Below are 16,433 nucleotides of genomic sequence, written 5' to 3'. Positions count from 1 at the left end.
CACCATAGTTTTTGTGGTCTCTTGGACTGCAGTCTTATGGCTGTTGCAGGGTGCTGGTGAGTGAGGTGTGGAGGGCAGAAAGCATGATTTTCGTGGCCAAACTCCATGGGGGTGGGACTTTACCAATCCCAGCACACTGGGACTTTTACAGTGAATGTCTATATTATTGTAGCGTGTTGGTTTTCGGTGTTGGTATGCATTCAAATAGACGATGGGTTTTTTTGAGGAAAATGAGGATTGTGGCCTAAGGCAAGGGGGAAGAAACAGTAACTTTAATATCCATTTCTGAAGATGCAAGAAGGAATGGTGCAGATCCAGTGCCACAAACCCCACATAGCTTCTGCACATGCAGGTTAATACCCATTGTGTAAATGTCATGTTATAGTGTTAGCAATTCACAAATCATCAAATGCAATGATGTACAAAGAAGCATAGAGGTGGAAATGGCAGTTTCGGAGGAGCACTTTCGTCGCAGGTGGGTTTAAGGGAATCCATCTTTTCACTCAGCAGGTACTCTGTATCTGTACAGTAGGATTAGCTGATCACCATTTGAAGAGAGCTTCTTTCATTTTGCTTCAGAATAGGCACTTGTGGAGCACCTGCAAACTGACCCTATAAGTATTGATGCCATATAATATATGGCACCCTGTAAGTATTGATTGTCTTCCACTGGCTAGGAACACTAGGTCAAATGCAGCTGTCCACACAGCAGAGAGCCATAGCCGTAGAGATGCACTGCGCCCTTGTGTAAGCAAGCTGCTTACCATTACAAGCAACGAGGACTTAATGTGCCTCAGTGTCATCCTTTTCCTCACTTGGAAGATGATGCCCATGACAGTTTTCTGTTTCTGAAATGCCAGTCTCCACATGGATATCTTTCACACAGGGATCTATCATTTTAGTGCATGTTACTTGTATCAGTTGCTTTAATGTCTCCTATTTGATTCAGACCTACAAGCAGTATTAGAAGAAGCAGCAGCATCCAAAAGCATATATAAGGTTACTGGAAAAGAAGGGACAGCCCTATTTCTTTCCTTTGAGTTATCAATATGTCTGCAGTCAGAGCATTAATAAAGTTTTGCATTTCTTTCTCCAGAGATGATAATTTTCCAAGCAAAGCAGAGTTGTATCTGCTATATAGTTAAAAGCATACATTTGAGAAGTCTCTGAAAGTCCTACTGCTTTATGATTAGGGATGTTGTCTGGAAGCATAATTGATTATGGTGACAAATCCTTCTTCAGATCATGCGGGATTTTGGAAAACAGGCCAAGAATCTAGCCATGTTTTTTTCTAGCTTGTATAGTCCAATGCTGGAATTTTCTCATGAACATCTATGATTTAGCAGCCAGCACCAATAGCTGATGAAAATCTCCTGACACACTGGAAGTGGCAAGAAGGGTTTTGTATCTTGATGTTGTGTAAGTTCTTCCGCTTCTCCAGGCTACTCTCAAATATTTCACCAAGCAATATACACCAAAATCAGAAGGTTTAACTGAGGTACTGCCTTCACTGGTACCTGAGAGCAAAATGAGAGCTGCATGAATATTAGGATAGCTCAAGCTGCAAACAAGAAAAATAAATAAATAAATAAAAATAAATAATTAGCCAAAATGTCAAATCTAAGTACCTAAATTCTGGACTCATCTTGTATGAACCAGGTGTATGCAGAGACATGAAGAATAGCATCATTTGTTTTGTCTGTTATCTTCTATTCAGTGGCAGGAACGTGCTGTTCCTTTCAGTAACAAAATGCTGAGCCTGGCCTTATTTACTCCTGAATGCTATGCACAGCTGACTTTGCAAGTTTGAAGGCAGAAACTATTTGAGAAAGGGTACTTGATCCCATCCTTCTATCAGTTCATGTTTTCCACTCAAGAACACTGGCTTCTCAACATCCTTGTGACATGAGTACTGTTTTCAGCAGGGAAACTGCTGTTCAAGATTATTGATTTATTATTTCTTCAGTGGCCTTTTACAGATAAAGGATCCAATAAAGACATAGCAAAACAAGAGAACAAAAAAAGAGTAAGAAAATTGTATGTGAAAGGTGGCAATTATGTTGAGGGAAGCATTCCCCTGTGTGTACCTGTTTCTAAGAGATCTTTACCATTTTCCATCTTCCCTGGTTTGGAAGGTCAGACTCTACCTTAAAACGTACGGTTGTGATCTCGCCCCACCCAGTTCCTCACCTTACGCTGTAGCTTCAAGCTACCGAACAATGAAGAGGGATGTGGCGTTTGGGGGAAGGAGAAATCTGGCAGCATAGTCAGATTTACTACTAAGCTTTATGCTTTGTTCCTAGACACGCCAAATATCCAGGTTTCAGGTCACTTGTCAGAAATCTGAGCTAGACTGTAATCAGATGTTTAGTACTCCCAGACAGCTAAGACAGCCTGAAATCTAGACTGTCTCTGTCAGATCCAGATGCCCTTCATTCTAGTAGTGAGGGCAAAATACAGGAGACAATTCCCATCCTTTTTGTGAGAAAAGACTCCATCCTCCCTATTCATTTGCCTTTTTGTGTCCCTTGCTTTCTCTGTGGATCCTGCGCCTGTTGTCCGTGTTGCTGTTGCTGTCAACAAGGCTGAAGCCAGTTCTGATGCTGCCATTGTGACAAAGCAGTGGGATAAAGAACAGCAGCACTGTAATCCCTTCCTGTCTCAGGGCCATCTGTATAAATGTTGTCCATGCAGAAATCAGGCCCTTCTTCTTTCCAACACAAATTATACTACACTTTCTTTCCCACCTCAAAAAAATAAAAATAAAATAAAATAAAATAAAATAAAATAAAATAAAATAAAATAAAATAAAATAAAATAAAATAAAATAAAATAAAAAGTGTGACTTCCTACTGAACAGAAATGTTGGAACGGTACTGTTTGGCATGAAACAAAATTGTGCCAGGGATTGTGTTAACGATTAATTGATCTGGATGATCCCTGTGCTCTGGCACTATTCAGTTTACTTCCAGAGAGGGAGCTAGAGCAGCACACCTGCTCCAGATCTGCAGCAGAAACCTGTCTAGCAATAGAGGAGCCACTGACGTAGATGCCTTGAAGGGCTAAGTCATGTTATTGGTGCTCCCTTCCATGAAAGAAGGCTCTAAATTCAGGATATTTCAGGGATGAATGCTTCTCCCCCTACTCAAATAGAAATCTGGGATCTATAGTCCGGCTCCTAGTTCAAAACTCTCTCTGATCTGCAAACCTAAATGTAGGTGAAATTCTCCCCAGGACTCAGCCAGCATTGACCTGGAGTTGCACTATTTACAGGATCTCTGTGCTCCAGGCATATTAGAAAAAATGTGGCCAAACAGTTCCACCAGTTTGCAGAGCAGGATTCCAATATCTTGTCTGCTTTGTTTTTGAAAATGCAAGTGCTTTCGACCATATCCTACATAATCTTGTGGGGTTTTCTTCTGCAAGACAAGGCAAAATGCCAGCTAGAAGCCGAGGAGGAAACTGGCAAAGAAAAAATGTCTTTGTGTTTCAAAGGGCTTTTCAAGCTTTCCAGACAAATTAAAAATAAATAAATAAAAATCTGTTTTCATTAGCTGTATAAGTATTCCAAAGACATCATGCACCTGTATAACTTGTAATCAGACCCATGCCAGCCTCCCCCTCACTGAGGATCTCGGAGAGATCCTGTGATGCAGCGGGATTCCAGCCGTGTGGCACACAAACTGTGCACCTCAAGTTGTTCTGTAGGGTGACTCGAAACAAAGAGAAGGACTTCTGGGATCACAAGCAAGGCAGGTAACTCTCACCACTTCAAAACTCCAGTAACTTATTTAGTGTCTTAAATACTGATTGAAGAATCTACCTTTGGGCATTCAAGCTTGGAAGTAGTTTGGCTCAATTCACAGTGTTTCTCTTAATCTGTTTCAACTGAGGGGCATTCAGCAGGGTCAGCTGCAGATACACACATATAATGAGGTCATCTAGACTACACTTCTAAGGCATGATTTGTTTTATTCTAACATGGATTATTTAAACACAAGAATGTGTCTAGATCTCCTCTGAATAAAAAGGAAGCCTAAAGAGACAGACAGGTGCATTGTAAATGTTGCAAACTGTGCAAGAGGAGTTCTGTGAGACCAGCCTGAGTATAAAATACTAATGTATTTTATCCAAATTAGTATTATTAGGCCAAAATGACAGTGCTGATTTAAAAGAACAAACAAACAAACAAACAAACAAAAAAAAACAACCTGGAAAGCATAACACTGACTCAAGGTAAGACACATTTCCAGAGGACAAACATGCTTTTGGGTCTACACAGTGGTTCTTGCACTTGCTGAGTCCAGCAAATAAATTTTGGACAGCAGGACTAAAAAGCCCAGGAATGGAGAAGACAATAGGAATCTTAGACGGGCTCCAGAAGTGCTGATGTATTACTGTCAGGTTGTAGCCCACAGCAAGTGATTGAAGTTAGATCTGCATAGGTGACTACTTTGATAGACACACACGTGCTGTTTTAGAAGTTTCCACTACGTGCCTCTGCAGGTATTACTACCAATAAACCATCACTCTTCAGAAGGCCATCTGCTTGCCGTTAGCATGGCTTTCTGAAGGAGAGACTGTTTGACAGCTGGGCCTGCCATATAATCCCAGGGTGTTGGAGCCGGGGCCTGCCCAAAGGTGGGAGAGTCACATCTCTTCCTGGAAGTGTAAAGGATTAAGGCCTGAGGCACTGCAGTCAGAGAGGAGTTCTTGTAGGCAGGATGTTGTTAATTTAGATGTTGCTCATGCAGAAGCAGACAAGGGATCTTCTGTGTCACTGAACCCTCCCAGCTGAAGTTTCAGCCCTACTGCTGTGGCCACACTGGTTTCGGTACCTGAGCTACTCCCCAGAGGCTCACTCAGATGTCTCTCCAAGCGCTATATTCACAGTGCTGGCTGAACTGCAGTCTATCAGTTCTTCAGGCAGCTCTCACACACATCAGTGGTTGCAGGGCTAGCCAGGCTCATTCTTCTGCAAAGTTGCCAGCCTACAAACATAAAATAACATCTGTAACTTTTTAAAACTTCCCCTACTATCTTTTATTATTGTTGGTGATTTGCCTTTTCTGCAACAGGCAAAGCACACCTGAGCTCTTCCCCCTCATGCTTTCCATGGGTGTTAGAGCTGATTCTTACCCCTGGATGATTCTGGAGCCATCCCAGGAGCATCCCAGGATTATTTTGGAGCATCCCAGGAATTTGCACAACTCTACAAGATGCTATTCGTAACAGAAGAAAGAGATCTTGTGGACTGTTTTTCACAAGCTCACGATATATATATGAGGAGTATATTAGACGAATTTACTAACCATAGCCAGAGAGGTATTTGTACACATAAACAGTGGCATATTGGTGACTAAGCTCTTCTGTGGATCTAGCCCTTTCCACGTGCTCATAGCTGCACATTGCCATGGAGGTATTTGGGCTGAAGGCATTAAAGCCAAACTTCTCAAATTCCAGTGCCTAGACATTCTCTTCTGACTCAATGCAAATGCCAGCAGTCCTTATTTGTTTGTTTGTTTGTTTGTTTATTTATTCCCATAGAATAGCAAGCTCCAAAACCTGTGGTTCTTTGGGAGCAGGTGCTGAAGTGTACACACTCCCCTGCCTGTCCAGATGGCTATCGTGTTGATAGCTTATTGGCTGCCCCTGGGCAGCTTTTCAGGATACACCTGGCAGCACTTAACCTGTCAGGTCTGTTCGGAGCAGTGGGTCCCCACGTGCACTTCAGCCATGCTCAAGTCCAGCCTGGTGGCTTGCAGAGTAACTGCATGCCTGGCTGGTCAGGGTGGCCTCGAGCTGCCTCTAACAAGCAGGGCAGGCAGGCTAGGGAAAGGCAAACTGCCCAGCCCTGTCAGCTGCCTCACGAGATGACACACACAGCTCGGGGCTGCTCATAACGCATCTGCCCAAACCAAAGCTTCAACCAACTTCCAGTTCACCTCTTATCTTCCTAGCCCACACTCTCTACCTCCGTAATTGCAACCACAGCCAGAAGCTCCCACAGGCCCAGGTACTTCTGTGAGCACAGCAGCATGCATGCAATGGTCAGTCCATAGTTATTTGCGAAGCATTAGTTTGCACTTACTTTGCCTGGGATGTTTGTTGGTTTTGTTTTGTTTCTTTGAGCTCTGGAAAAAAGTCTACTAAAAGCAGGGCATAGCTGTGCGATGACCAGGTGAGGCCCTGGTCAGGCCTCAGCTGGAGTACTGTGTCCAGTTCTGGGCTCTCGGCTACAAAGACAGGGATCTCCTGGAAAGAGTCCAGCGGAGGGCCACAAAGGTGATACGGGGCCTGGAGTATCTTCTGTATGAGGAAAGGCTGAGAGACCTGGGTCTGTTCGGCCTTGAGAAGACTGAGAGGGGATCTTATCAATGTTTATAAATACCTTAAGTGTGGGAGACAGAGCGATATGGCCAACCTCTTTTCAGTGGTTGTGGGGACAGAATAAGGGGCAATGGCCACAAAATGGATCACAGAAAGCTCCGCACCACCATGCGAAAGAACTTCTTCATGGTGAGGGTGACGGAGCACTGGAACAGGCCGCCCAGGGAGGTTGTGGAGTCTCCTTCTCTGGAGACACTCAAGGCCTGTCTGGACGCCTACCTGAGCAACCTGCTCTAGGGAATCTGCTTTGGCAGGGGGGTTGGACGCAATGATCTTTTGAGGTCCCTTCCAACCCCTACAATTCTGTGATTTCATCCCCTGCCATCATTGCTTAGCTGGCAGTTGTGTCCATCTACCTAGAACCTTCTCCCTGCTTTCACAGAATGGCTTGGGTTAGAAGGGACTTTACAGATCATCTAACCCCAATCCCCCTGGGGACACCTTCCACTAGGTCAGGCTGCCCAAAGCCCCATCCAGCCTGGCCTTGAACACCTCCAGTGATGAGGCATCCACAGCTTCTCTGGGCAGCCTGTTCCAGTGCCTCACCACCCTTACAGTGAAGAATTTCTTCCTAACATCTAATCTAATCTCCCCTTTTAGTTTAAAACCACTCCCCCTTGCCCTATCGCTGTCTGCCCGTGACAGTCTGCCGCTATTTCCCAAAAACAGACGCGGGCCGGAGGAGGGGAGCTCGGGCCAGACTCCTCCGGGAAACGCAGGTCCCGGCCAAGGCAGCGAGACGCCCACCGCTGCGGGACGGGCGGGACGCGGCCAAACCCCGGCCGGAGCCAGCCCCAGCCCCGCCGCCCGCCCCTTCCGCCGGCGGGCCCGCTTCCTCCTCCTTCTCCTCCTCCTCCTCCTCCTCGTTCTCCTCCCCCTGCTCCCGGCAGCCCCGGCCGGCATGGCGGCGCCCAGCGCGTAGTGCTGCACGTGTGGCCGCCGCCACCATGCCGGGCAAGCCCTCGGCCCGCAAGTCGGGGAACACGCACCGGGTGAGCGCCCGCCTCGCCGGGTCGCTAGGGTTTGGTAACGGGGCGGCGGTGCCACCTGCACGGAGCTGGGGGGGACACGGGGGAGCGGCGGCTGAATTTAGCCTTACCCCCTGATGGGCATTTGGGTAGATTTTCCTGCATCCCTTGCGCCGTGTTTTGGGGACACCCGAAGTGCTCCCTGCGCCCTTTGGTGCACAGGAAGCACGCTGTGGCTGTAGGTGTTGTGGGGTGGGCTTTTAATTCCTCTCTTCGGTTACAAACGGCCTCTCCTCCCTTTATTGGTACTGTGAGCTCTTTTTTTGCCTTAAGATTGGGATTGAGCCATTTACAGATTGATTGGTGCGATCTGATGGTCCACCTCCAGAAGCAGGTTCTTTGTAGTGTGCGTGCTATTAAGAAGGGCTTCCTAATTTTTCAGAACAGAGCATAAACATGTATGTCCTTTTGTTTTACAGTTTCTGACCTTTTCGGAGCGCTTAAGTAATGTTAATATTGATATTATTCATCGGATTGACAGAACTGGAAGTTATGCTGAGGTGAGAAAAGCGACAGCAGTCATGTTCTGCAAGAGGATCTCAGATCACAACACAAGTAGACGCACTCCCTGAAATATTCACTTAAAAACTTCTCTTGGGGGCCGGAAATTAGAAGAAAGCTCATGGAAGAGTTGCCTTTTCTGGAGTCTCGTTTCCTGCTTTGTTCCCCATTTCTTTTTGAAATATTAAACGGTATTGCCATAGAGACTCTTTGACAGCGTCACCCTGATCGCTTCCATGTAGCTCATGGGCCTCTGAGCATGGAAGTCATGGCTCTGACAGCAGTTCTAAGTCCAGCCCTGCAAAGACAAAGACTTAAGGATGCTGAGTAGTTGCAATAGTCACAGCATGTGCATGTCTTTAAAGATCATCCACATGTCCTGTAGATCATCAGTGAATGGAGTCTTTAGCAGGTTATAGCCTCCTGGCCTGCTGGATTGTTTTTGTGAACTTCCCATTCAATAGCTGTGATGATGCCAAAAGAAGTCCCAGAGCGTTTGTGCAGTGTGGTCTGTGGTTCAGCGTCATAGATTATCAAGGCCAGTCAATGGAAGTCTAAAAAACAATTATGTAAATGAGTCCTATCACTAGAAAATATTTTCAAATGTTTTTTGAATATAGAAACAAAAGTCTTATTTTCAGGCAAATTCCACAGCACCTTTTGAAATGAAGTCATCACATTTTTTTTAAATATTCTTAAAATATTTGAAGCACTTGATAGTTCTTTTCACTTGAACCTCTCATCTTTACAGGCTGTTTTCACAGGAGTTGACAAACTGTTATTTTGTCTTTATTTTGACAGGAGGTTGAAACCTACTTTTTTGAAGGACTACAGAAATGGAGGGAACTGAACCTTACTCAACATTTTGGTACCTAATTTTTATTTGTCACTGTTTGCCCTAAACTGTAAAAATGCGTTTCTTCTGCATCCAGAGCCACCTGGGAGATTTTCCATTGATTGGGTTTTGTATTGGGCTCTGGAGAGCTATTAACTTTTAGCATCCTTCATGTTCACCAGGAACTGGACTAGAGTTTTCATGGTTTCTTTTTTGTGCTTTGAACAGTGCAATTCTACAAAGAAGTGGCCAACAAATGCCAGTCCTTCAACCAGCTGGTCTATTACCAGAGTACTGTCGTGCAGAGCTTGAAGACACATTTGCAAGTCAAAGGCAGTCTTGCCTATCAACCCTTATTAGAGTTAAGTATTTGTTGACAAAATGTAGTCAGAAATCTGAAGGTATTACAAGTAAGTAATTCAAGTTCTGTTGTGAGTGCTATTTTTCTTTATTGTGCATGAGGAAAGAGGTATAGCAATGAGATGTCCAAAATGGGATTAGATAATTGGCATTTATCTTATAGAGCTTCATGGTCCCGAGTCTTTTAAAAAAAAAAAAAAAAAAAAAAAACTATGACAAGGCAAGCAAATTAGCATGAGTGCCTCCTAAGTGTCAGGCAGAAATTAATGTGCTTTGATTGACATTGATCGTCTATATCTTGTTTAATGTTACCTATTTGAAGTATTTTGAATTTTCAAATTTGTCATTCACAGCTGCCTAATAGATGATCCTTAAATGAAAGTGAGAAGCAAGAGTGATGCTGTCTTTTCAAAGAGATTGTGCTAGATTGCAAGCAATGCTTGTCTAGGCTCCTATTGTTTATTTTAAAATAAACTAACGCTCTGTTGTCTGAAACGCAGTCTAGTGGTGCAACTGGCTCGAGATCTCCAGGCTGATTTCTATCCACACTTCCATGACTTCTTCCTGGCCATCACCAATCTACTGGATACGCAGGACACAGAGTTGCTGGAATGGGCTTTTACCTCTCTTTCCTATCTCTACAAATACTTGTGGAGATTGATGGTGAAGGACATAAGTAACATATACAGGTAAAGGCTGTGTTTAATGTCTGCCTTGATCAGCAGTTATTAAATGCTATAGGAATGCCAGTTCCAGACAAATATCTGGCTTAGTGCTTCAGTACTTTGTTAGGCTGCTTTCTCTGCTTTCTGAAACAGACTGTGAGCCGTGTTATCATATGCAGCTCCTTTGAGATCCTCCTGACTTGCACGGGCACTGTATTGGAGGAGCAGTATGGGTTGGTCTGCAGTGTTGAATGTTTGGCCCTCTTTTCTCCTGGTGTGGTGGATGCAAGCGGTGATAGGAGAGGAAGCAGCTACCTCAGCTGGGTAGACAAAACTCAGAAAGACAACAACAGTTAAAACAAGTCTAAATTCAACACAGGTCTCTTGGATGCCTGTCAAGTACCTCAGTCATATTTGTATCATTTCTGTTTTTTCCAGTTACAGACTCCTAGAGTTAATGACGTTAAATGGACTCCTTTGAGTCTTTAGTTGCTCCTGTTGCAGCCCTTTATGTGCTTCCCTTCTTCCTGTCTGTTTAGTGAAAAAGCAGACAAGCAGTGCAGAGTTCTGTATGCTGTGAAACTCCTTGCCGTAGGATGCTGTGCATGTAGAAGGCTGACATAAGCTCAAAGGGAAACTGACCAAGGTTGAGGGAATTTCCAAATGCACAGGAAGCGCTTCTGGCTTGAGAAGTCCTTGAGCTGCAGGTGGCTAAAAGCTGTTTTTGTATGTGCTTGCTCTGTTTTTAAACTTTTCCCAGGCACCTGCTTCTGCCTGCTGCTAGAGACTGAATACTGTGCTGGATGGACCTGTGGTCTGACCCACTATGACTGCTTGTTCAATCTTATGCTACTCTGGTAGCAGTTTTTTTTTTTTTCTTTTTGTCATAGTCGGTGGGTCCATGTTGCTTCCTACTAGAAGCCTTCCATCTTTCAATTTAGAACAGATGGAGCAAAAGATGGGTTACAGATTTCTTCCCCAACCCAGCAAAATTTGTCAGGCATATTGCAAAAACATCTGTTTGGCTGTGAATCTGAGGCACCACTCTCTGCACTTACCATGTGCTGAGCCACCTGTAACCATTACTGATATTTACCAGAGAACTGCAAATACATGTCACCCCTCTAAATTGTATCTTTGGAAAATTTACATGCACAAGAGAGCTTGTTGGCTCAGCTGAAGTAGAAATCTGGTATATCAAATCAACTTTGTTTTCACTTAGTGCTGCTGAGTGTATCTGTTGAAAATCTTGAGGCTGCAATTGGATCTGTGTGGATCCAGAGATGTTTGAGGTATCTAGTCTGCAGCTTAAGGTGCCTGGTGTTATCATTTTATCTTCTTTGCAAGACTGTTCTTTACACTGGGAGGATGGGAAGGAATGGAATTGAGGAAGGTATTTGCCCTCTCTAGGAGGACAGATTCTTGGTGTTTGTAAGACATGACAATGTGAACTGCAAACATATTTTTTTAAAACAATGGATGGCAATTCTTGCACTGCCTTTAAGACAGATTATTATTGTGTGTCTTTGTAGCCTGTACAGCACCCTGCTGGCTCACCACAAACTTCACATCAGAAACTTTGCTGCTGAAAGTTTTGTCTTTCTAATGAGAAAGGTAAGTGAGGTGTTTGTACCTTGCTTCATTCCGTGGTGGCTCTTGGCTTCAATATGTGATAAGCGTTCTGTAAAAGAGAGCTTACAAGGCCTGAATTGACATTCTACATGCCTCAAGTTGTGATTTTCAGTGAATGTTTTGCTGAGTATGTCATGCACTTCATATCAGCAGTGGCAAATAGAGGCCTTAGCATTTTCTGTTTTAAAAGTAGTTAAACCAAATGGGCCGTCTTGCAAAAGGGAGGCTTTGGTTTGTAAATGCACATTTTCTCACTGGCTTTTTCAATAATGCTTTAAAGCCTTTGTAGAACAAGTTCTTTTGACAACCTTTTTGCACTCCTGATTAATCAGATAATAATAATATAATAATAATCAGATTATTTAATGTTCACAGGCAGATCAGTTAAGGCCAAACAGCAGCTTTTCATGGAGTAAGGAAAATTAGTAGTAGTTGTTGGCTTGTTGGTTTTTTGTGTTTGTTTTTTGTTTTTTTTTTTCAGTCAAAATACACACACAAGCCAGAATTCCTGAGAATGACTAGCAAATCTGGGTATCCCCATTCTTGTCCTAAGTTGAGAGACCTTAATAAAGCACATTTGTTTAGTTGTTTTCCAAAGTTGCTGAACTTTGAGTGAAGTCCTCAGGTACAGAGGGTTTCAGAATCTGAGGCCAGAAATATTTGCAGTATTCCCAGGTGTTTTTATAGTTCTGGATGACTGCATTCTGCTTTCAGCTGATACATGTCTCTTTCCATGCCAGAGCAGTGACCTTTGTGTTTCAGTTGGGACCAATTTAGTGGTGCATTTATGCACATGCTTAACTCTAAAATCATAAGAGTAATCAAAAGGACGTATTTCATCTGCAATGGCCTTAATAGGCCTATGTTCATTTAGGCAAGGGGACTTGTAACAACTGACTTTTTCTTACAGTTTCCGTGGTGGTTGCAGAAATAGTGAGTTTGAACTGATGTGGAAAGGCATAGGACTATAGAAGAATAATGTGGTGCTGTGGAGCCATTTATTGCATCTTTTCACCTGGCAACTCTGAATAGGAGATGACTTTTTTTTATCCTTGTGTTTTGTAGGTTTCTGATAAAAATGCCCTCTTCAATTTGATGTTCCGTGACCTGGGGAAGCACCCCGAGAAGGTGGAAGGTGTAGGACAACTACTTTTTGAGATGTGCAAGGGTGTTCGAAACATGTTCCATTCTTGTGCAGAGACGGTAAAGACAAGAAAAAAAGATAACTGGTGTAAATGTTGCTGTAATGGAGCGCTTTGTGAAACCATTGAGTGTTGCCTTGTTCTCAGTAGATTCCTAGTGATGAACATGCTGTTCATTATTTTACAGGATCTGAAAGCTGCCGTCTAAAAATCTTTTATGAGATGGGAAGGTTGTTTTTTGTCATTCCTATATGATATTTCTATATCTTAAAATGGTACTGCTTGATAACGCTATACATATTTTATACCCCCCAGATGAATCTAAAAACAATTCAGATTTTAAGTGATAGCCTTTTTTTTTTTTTTCCCACTAATCGTTCTAGAGAGAATTGAGATCACTAAAATATTTTAATAGTATCTTGCTCTAACAAACTTTAGAATTGCTGGATTTATTTTCTGAGTGTAAGGATATGATATGCTCTTTTATTGTACAGGCTGTGAAGTTAATTCTGGTAAAGCTGGGGCCAGTTACCGAAGAGGAGATTGAACTACCATGGGTAACTGTTGGAGAAGCCTTTGAGCAGATGATCAGATCAGCTGCGGTGCATATCCATAAGGAGCATTTTGATACTGTTTTCAAGTGTCTGGAGGTACATTGATTTACTTTTTTTTCTCCTGTTCATGAGAGACTGAAAAAAAGCTGTGCACACTTACCAAGAAAACTATTTTTGTCCTATTAGACCAGAACTGGGTTTTACGTCGTTTGGAAACATTAACTACAGTGTCATGTGTATAGAAAAAAATCCCGCTCTTCTTTTGCAAGTTCAGAGTGAACCAGGTGGCTGTGCTACCCAGTGATTAATAAGGGAACCACTGTGTGAGACTTGGAGCTCAGTTGCACATCTGGGCAAGGAGGGTTTGTAGGGTCTGCCTTTGCAGAGACAGATATTGCAGGCCCCTTGCTGGGGTTAGAGCTTTTCTTATACTACTGAACTAAACATACTAGTGGTTCCAAACTACTAGTGGTTCCAAACCCACTTTGCGATGGTGAAGGGGAGGCCTCTTTTGCTGCAGCTCTCTTTACATCAAAGACTTGGGCTGAACTTGGAGAGCCACATTTAAGCCTCGGAGCCAAGTGTTGTGAATCACAGGCGTTTTCAGTCTGGGTGTTCCCGTGTTGCTTCTCTGTGGTTACACCCTGAGGTATGAAGGAGTAGAGCTGTGTACCATGGACTGTGCTCTGCTGAGTCAGGGTGATGTTGAACGACGAGCAAGGGCTTAGCAAGTAGTTTTTACTTAGCTGATAACTGTTTAGATGTTCTCTTCCTAAGGAGTGGGATTTGCGAAGGGATCTTGAAACTGCTTGCAGTTGACAACATATTTTGTGAGTTTTGCTTCTCAGAAGGGTGAAATGGGATATTGGAAGAAATGGTAGTCATGCAAACCTAATTGAAGGCAGTCCTTCCAATTTTGGTAAATAGTCCAGTTTGTGTGGTACTGGGAACTCTCTACTTGTGACTGTCCATAGTTACCCTGAAAATCCCATCCTGTTCCTCCTACCTCACACAATATGATAGTAGTTGCTGTCTGACTGTTTATTAGACACAGAATTGTTTGTCACTGGATGTTTTGTAATCCTGGAAATCTGTCACCTGCGGTTGTGATGAAATCTTAGGAACTGATGACACAGTTCTCTTTCTATTTAATAAGGCTTGTTTTTTACCTTGGGAGCTAGTTAGTTGTGCTCAGTATCGTCCTCAGAGGAAAATGATGACAATATCTATGATAGGTCTCTAAACTGGGTTCAATTTATAGGACCAAGGATAGGATTTTACATTCTCTTGACAGAAAGAGACACGGATGAGAGTGATCCAGGGCAGCTCCATTATCTACGTAATGTACATTATATGAGTAGCCTCTCAGAATTCATGTTAGCGTAAGGATGCTAAAGTATGAAAGCACTTAAATTCTGGTGATCTCCAGTGGAAGCTGGGTGCTTCCATACCACCGTGGGTTTGGAGATGAGTCATCTTTCTCTTTCTCTTCCTCTTCCCTGTTTGGTTTGTAATTTTTTGACCTTATCTTGGCAGGTATTTGTGTTTCTGTCCAAGGAATCCAGAATGCTTGTTTTTACAAAACGGGAATCCTGTGGTATTTCTGGAAGGTTTAGTTTTTTGGACATGAGTGAGGGAGTCAGCAATAGTTTGTTGGGCTGATGAAATGTTGATACTTTAGAATGGTTTTCAAATAGCAATAATTGAAACAGTGTCTGATCATTTCTCTGAATCATTTTGTTTTCTTTTTTTTTTTTTAAACAGGAGTCACTCTTAGACTTGCAAAGCAAAATAACTAAGGCCAACTGCAGTATGGCGTCAGAGCAGATGGAAAGGATTCTGCAAGCATATCTGATCCTATTGGAACACGCAAATGGATCCAAAGTCTCACTGCCTGAAGAGGTCTGTCAGGTAGGTCAAACCATCACTTTGCATGGCTTGCCAAAGAAGTATCAATTGAACCTGGAAGAGGTATGGTCAGCTGCAGCATCCTGAAACGTTCCTGCTGCATTAATAGTTTCACGATTTGAGTCAAGTGAACAGAGAGATTTACTGGGAGTATTGCTACCTCTCCAGTCCCATGAAAGTTTTCCATTATCGTGTAATGCTTGTGTAGTCCTTCAAATAAGCAAGGGGAAAAGAGAGATGATGAGGTGAGCATAGAGGCTGTGCTGTGCTGTAATTTCTGCTACCGTGGAGGAGAGCGAGACCCGCATCTATGGTGGTGCATTTCCACCAGATTCACCCTGTGGGTTCAAATACAGATTTAATGCCTTCAAATTTTGATAGGACAAGTAGGGTTCATTTCTGTGGGCTGAAGCTTAGAACACCATGTCCTCCTCTTCCAGAGACCACGTAGGTCATTCAGACCAGACAATCACCGTGTCTTAATACACAAATATCAGTTCTCTCTTTTGTTTCAGGTTTTAATAAAAATGTTACAAACATCAGATCTCTTGCCATCTTGCTGCAAGACCCTGCTGAATGCAATTTCTGCGTTACTACTGGCCGAGAATGTTTTCTTGCCTGATTCTTTGACCAAGGAAGCTATTGAGAAGGTAACAAAGACGACTTCTTACAGGAGAAATCCCAGAGTCCAAGTTCCCTACAGCAGCATGATTTCAGGACATTCCACTTCTGGGCAACAGACTATAAGGTTCCCTTTCGGTTTTTTGCACTGATAAGAGGGAAGCTGTAAAATGCCTAAAATAATGCCTGCTGTGGTCTTAGGACTCCTTGAGAGTCTTGCACAGTCTGTCAGCATGCTATAATGCTGCTACTAGGGCAGACATATTTGCAATGAAAAACAGGCCCTGCTTCGAACACCTACAGAATCTGTGGAGAAAGGAGGGAGAACAGAGAGGGAGCATGTTCTCTCCTAGATTTTGAAGCCAGTCAGTGAGTTGGACTTGGTTGAAAAAGTACATTTTCTACTAAGCTGCTGAACACTTAGTGATTTGCAACAGGAAAATAAGGTTGTTAACAATTCTTTAAAAACGTTTCACGTGGACCTCAGTGTTGGCTTGTGCTGAAGTAAGATCGGTTCCGCCTGTGGCATGAGTCCAGTTTTGCTCAGGAGATGGGATCCTTCAAACATTTGACTATACTTGTGTGGGCTTCTGTTAAGCTGGAGGAGGCTTAAAGCTGTCCTTATAACCTGAAGGGTCTGGGAAAGGAGTTCTGGGTGCATATTTCTATGTTGCACGCCTCAGCCTTGAGAGGCACCAATTCCACGTGCAGTCAGGAACTGTTCCAGTCTTGGTTCTTTCAGAAGCATGAAGGTTGGCTCCCCCCCCCCCGAGGTGGTAAACTTTGTGCAGCTGGGT

General features: G+C 43.3%; 1 protein-coding gene across 1 annotated transcript in view; it reads left to right on the top strand.

Moving 5' to 3' along the window:
- The first annotated feature begins 7,232 nt into the window (after positions 1–7,232).
- Positions 7,233–16,433, top strand: part of UTP20 (UTP20 small subunit processome component) — a 64,913-nt gene continuing 55,712 nt past the window's right edge. The window contains exons 1-10 of the mRNA XM_048061223.2: positions 7,233–7,382; positions 7,838–7,918; positions 8,721–8,787; positions 8,983–9,115; positions 9,615–9,803; positions 11,312–11,393; positions 12,477–12,614; positions 13,048–13,203; positions 14,872–15,018; positions 15,531–15,665. Of these exons, the coding sequence (XP_047917180.2) occupies positions 7,338–7,382; positions 7,838–7,918; positions 8,721–8,787; positions 8,983–9,115; positions 9,615–9,803; positions 11,312–11,393; positions 12,477–12,614; positions 13,048–13,203; positions 14,872–15,018; positions 15,531–15,665 (1,173 nt within the window). The 5' untranslated portion in view covers positions 7,233–7,337. The remainder of the gene's footprint in view (positions 7,383–7,837; positions 7,919–8,720; positions 8,788–8,982; positions 9,116–9,614; positions 9,804–11,311; positions 11,394–12,476; positions 12,615–13,047; positions 13,204–14,871; positions 15,019–15,530; positions 15,666–16,433) is intronic.

Source organism: Anser cygnoides, chromosome 1 (genome assembly GCF_040182565.1).
Source record: "Anser cygnoides isolate HZ-2024a breed goose chromosome 1, Taihu_goose_T2T_genome, whole genome shotgun sequence".
NCBI classification, from domain to species: domain Eukaryota; kingdom Metazoa; phylum Chordata; class Aves; order Anseriformes; family Anatidae; genus Anser; species Anser cygnoides.
Note: the sequence above shows the minus strand (reverse complement) of the source record. Positions and strands in the feature narration are given on the sequence as shown.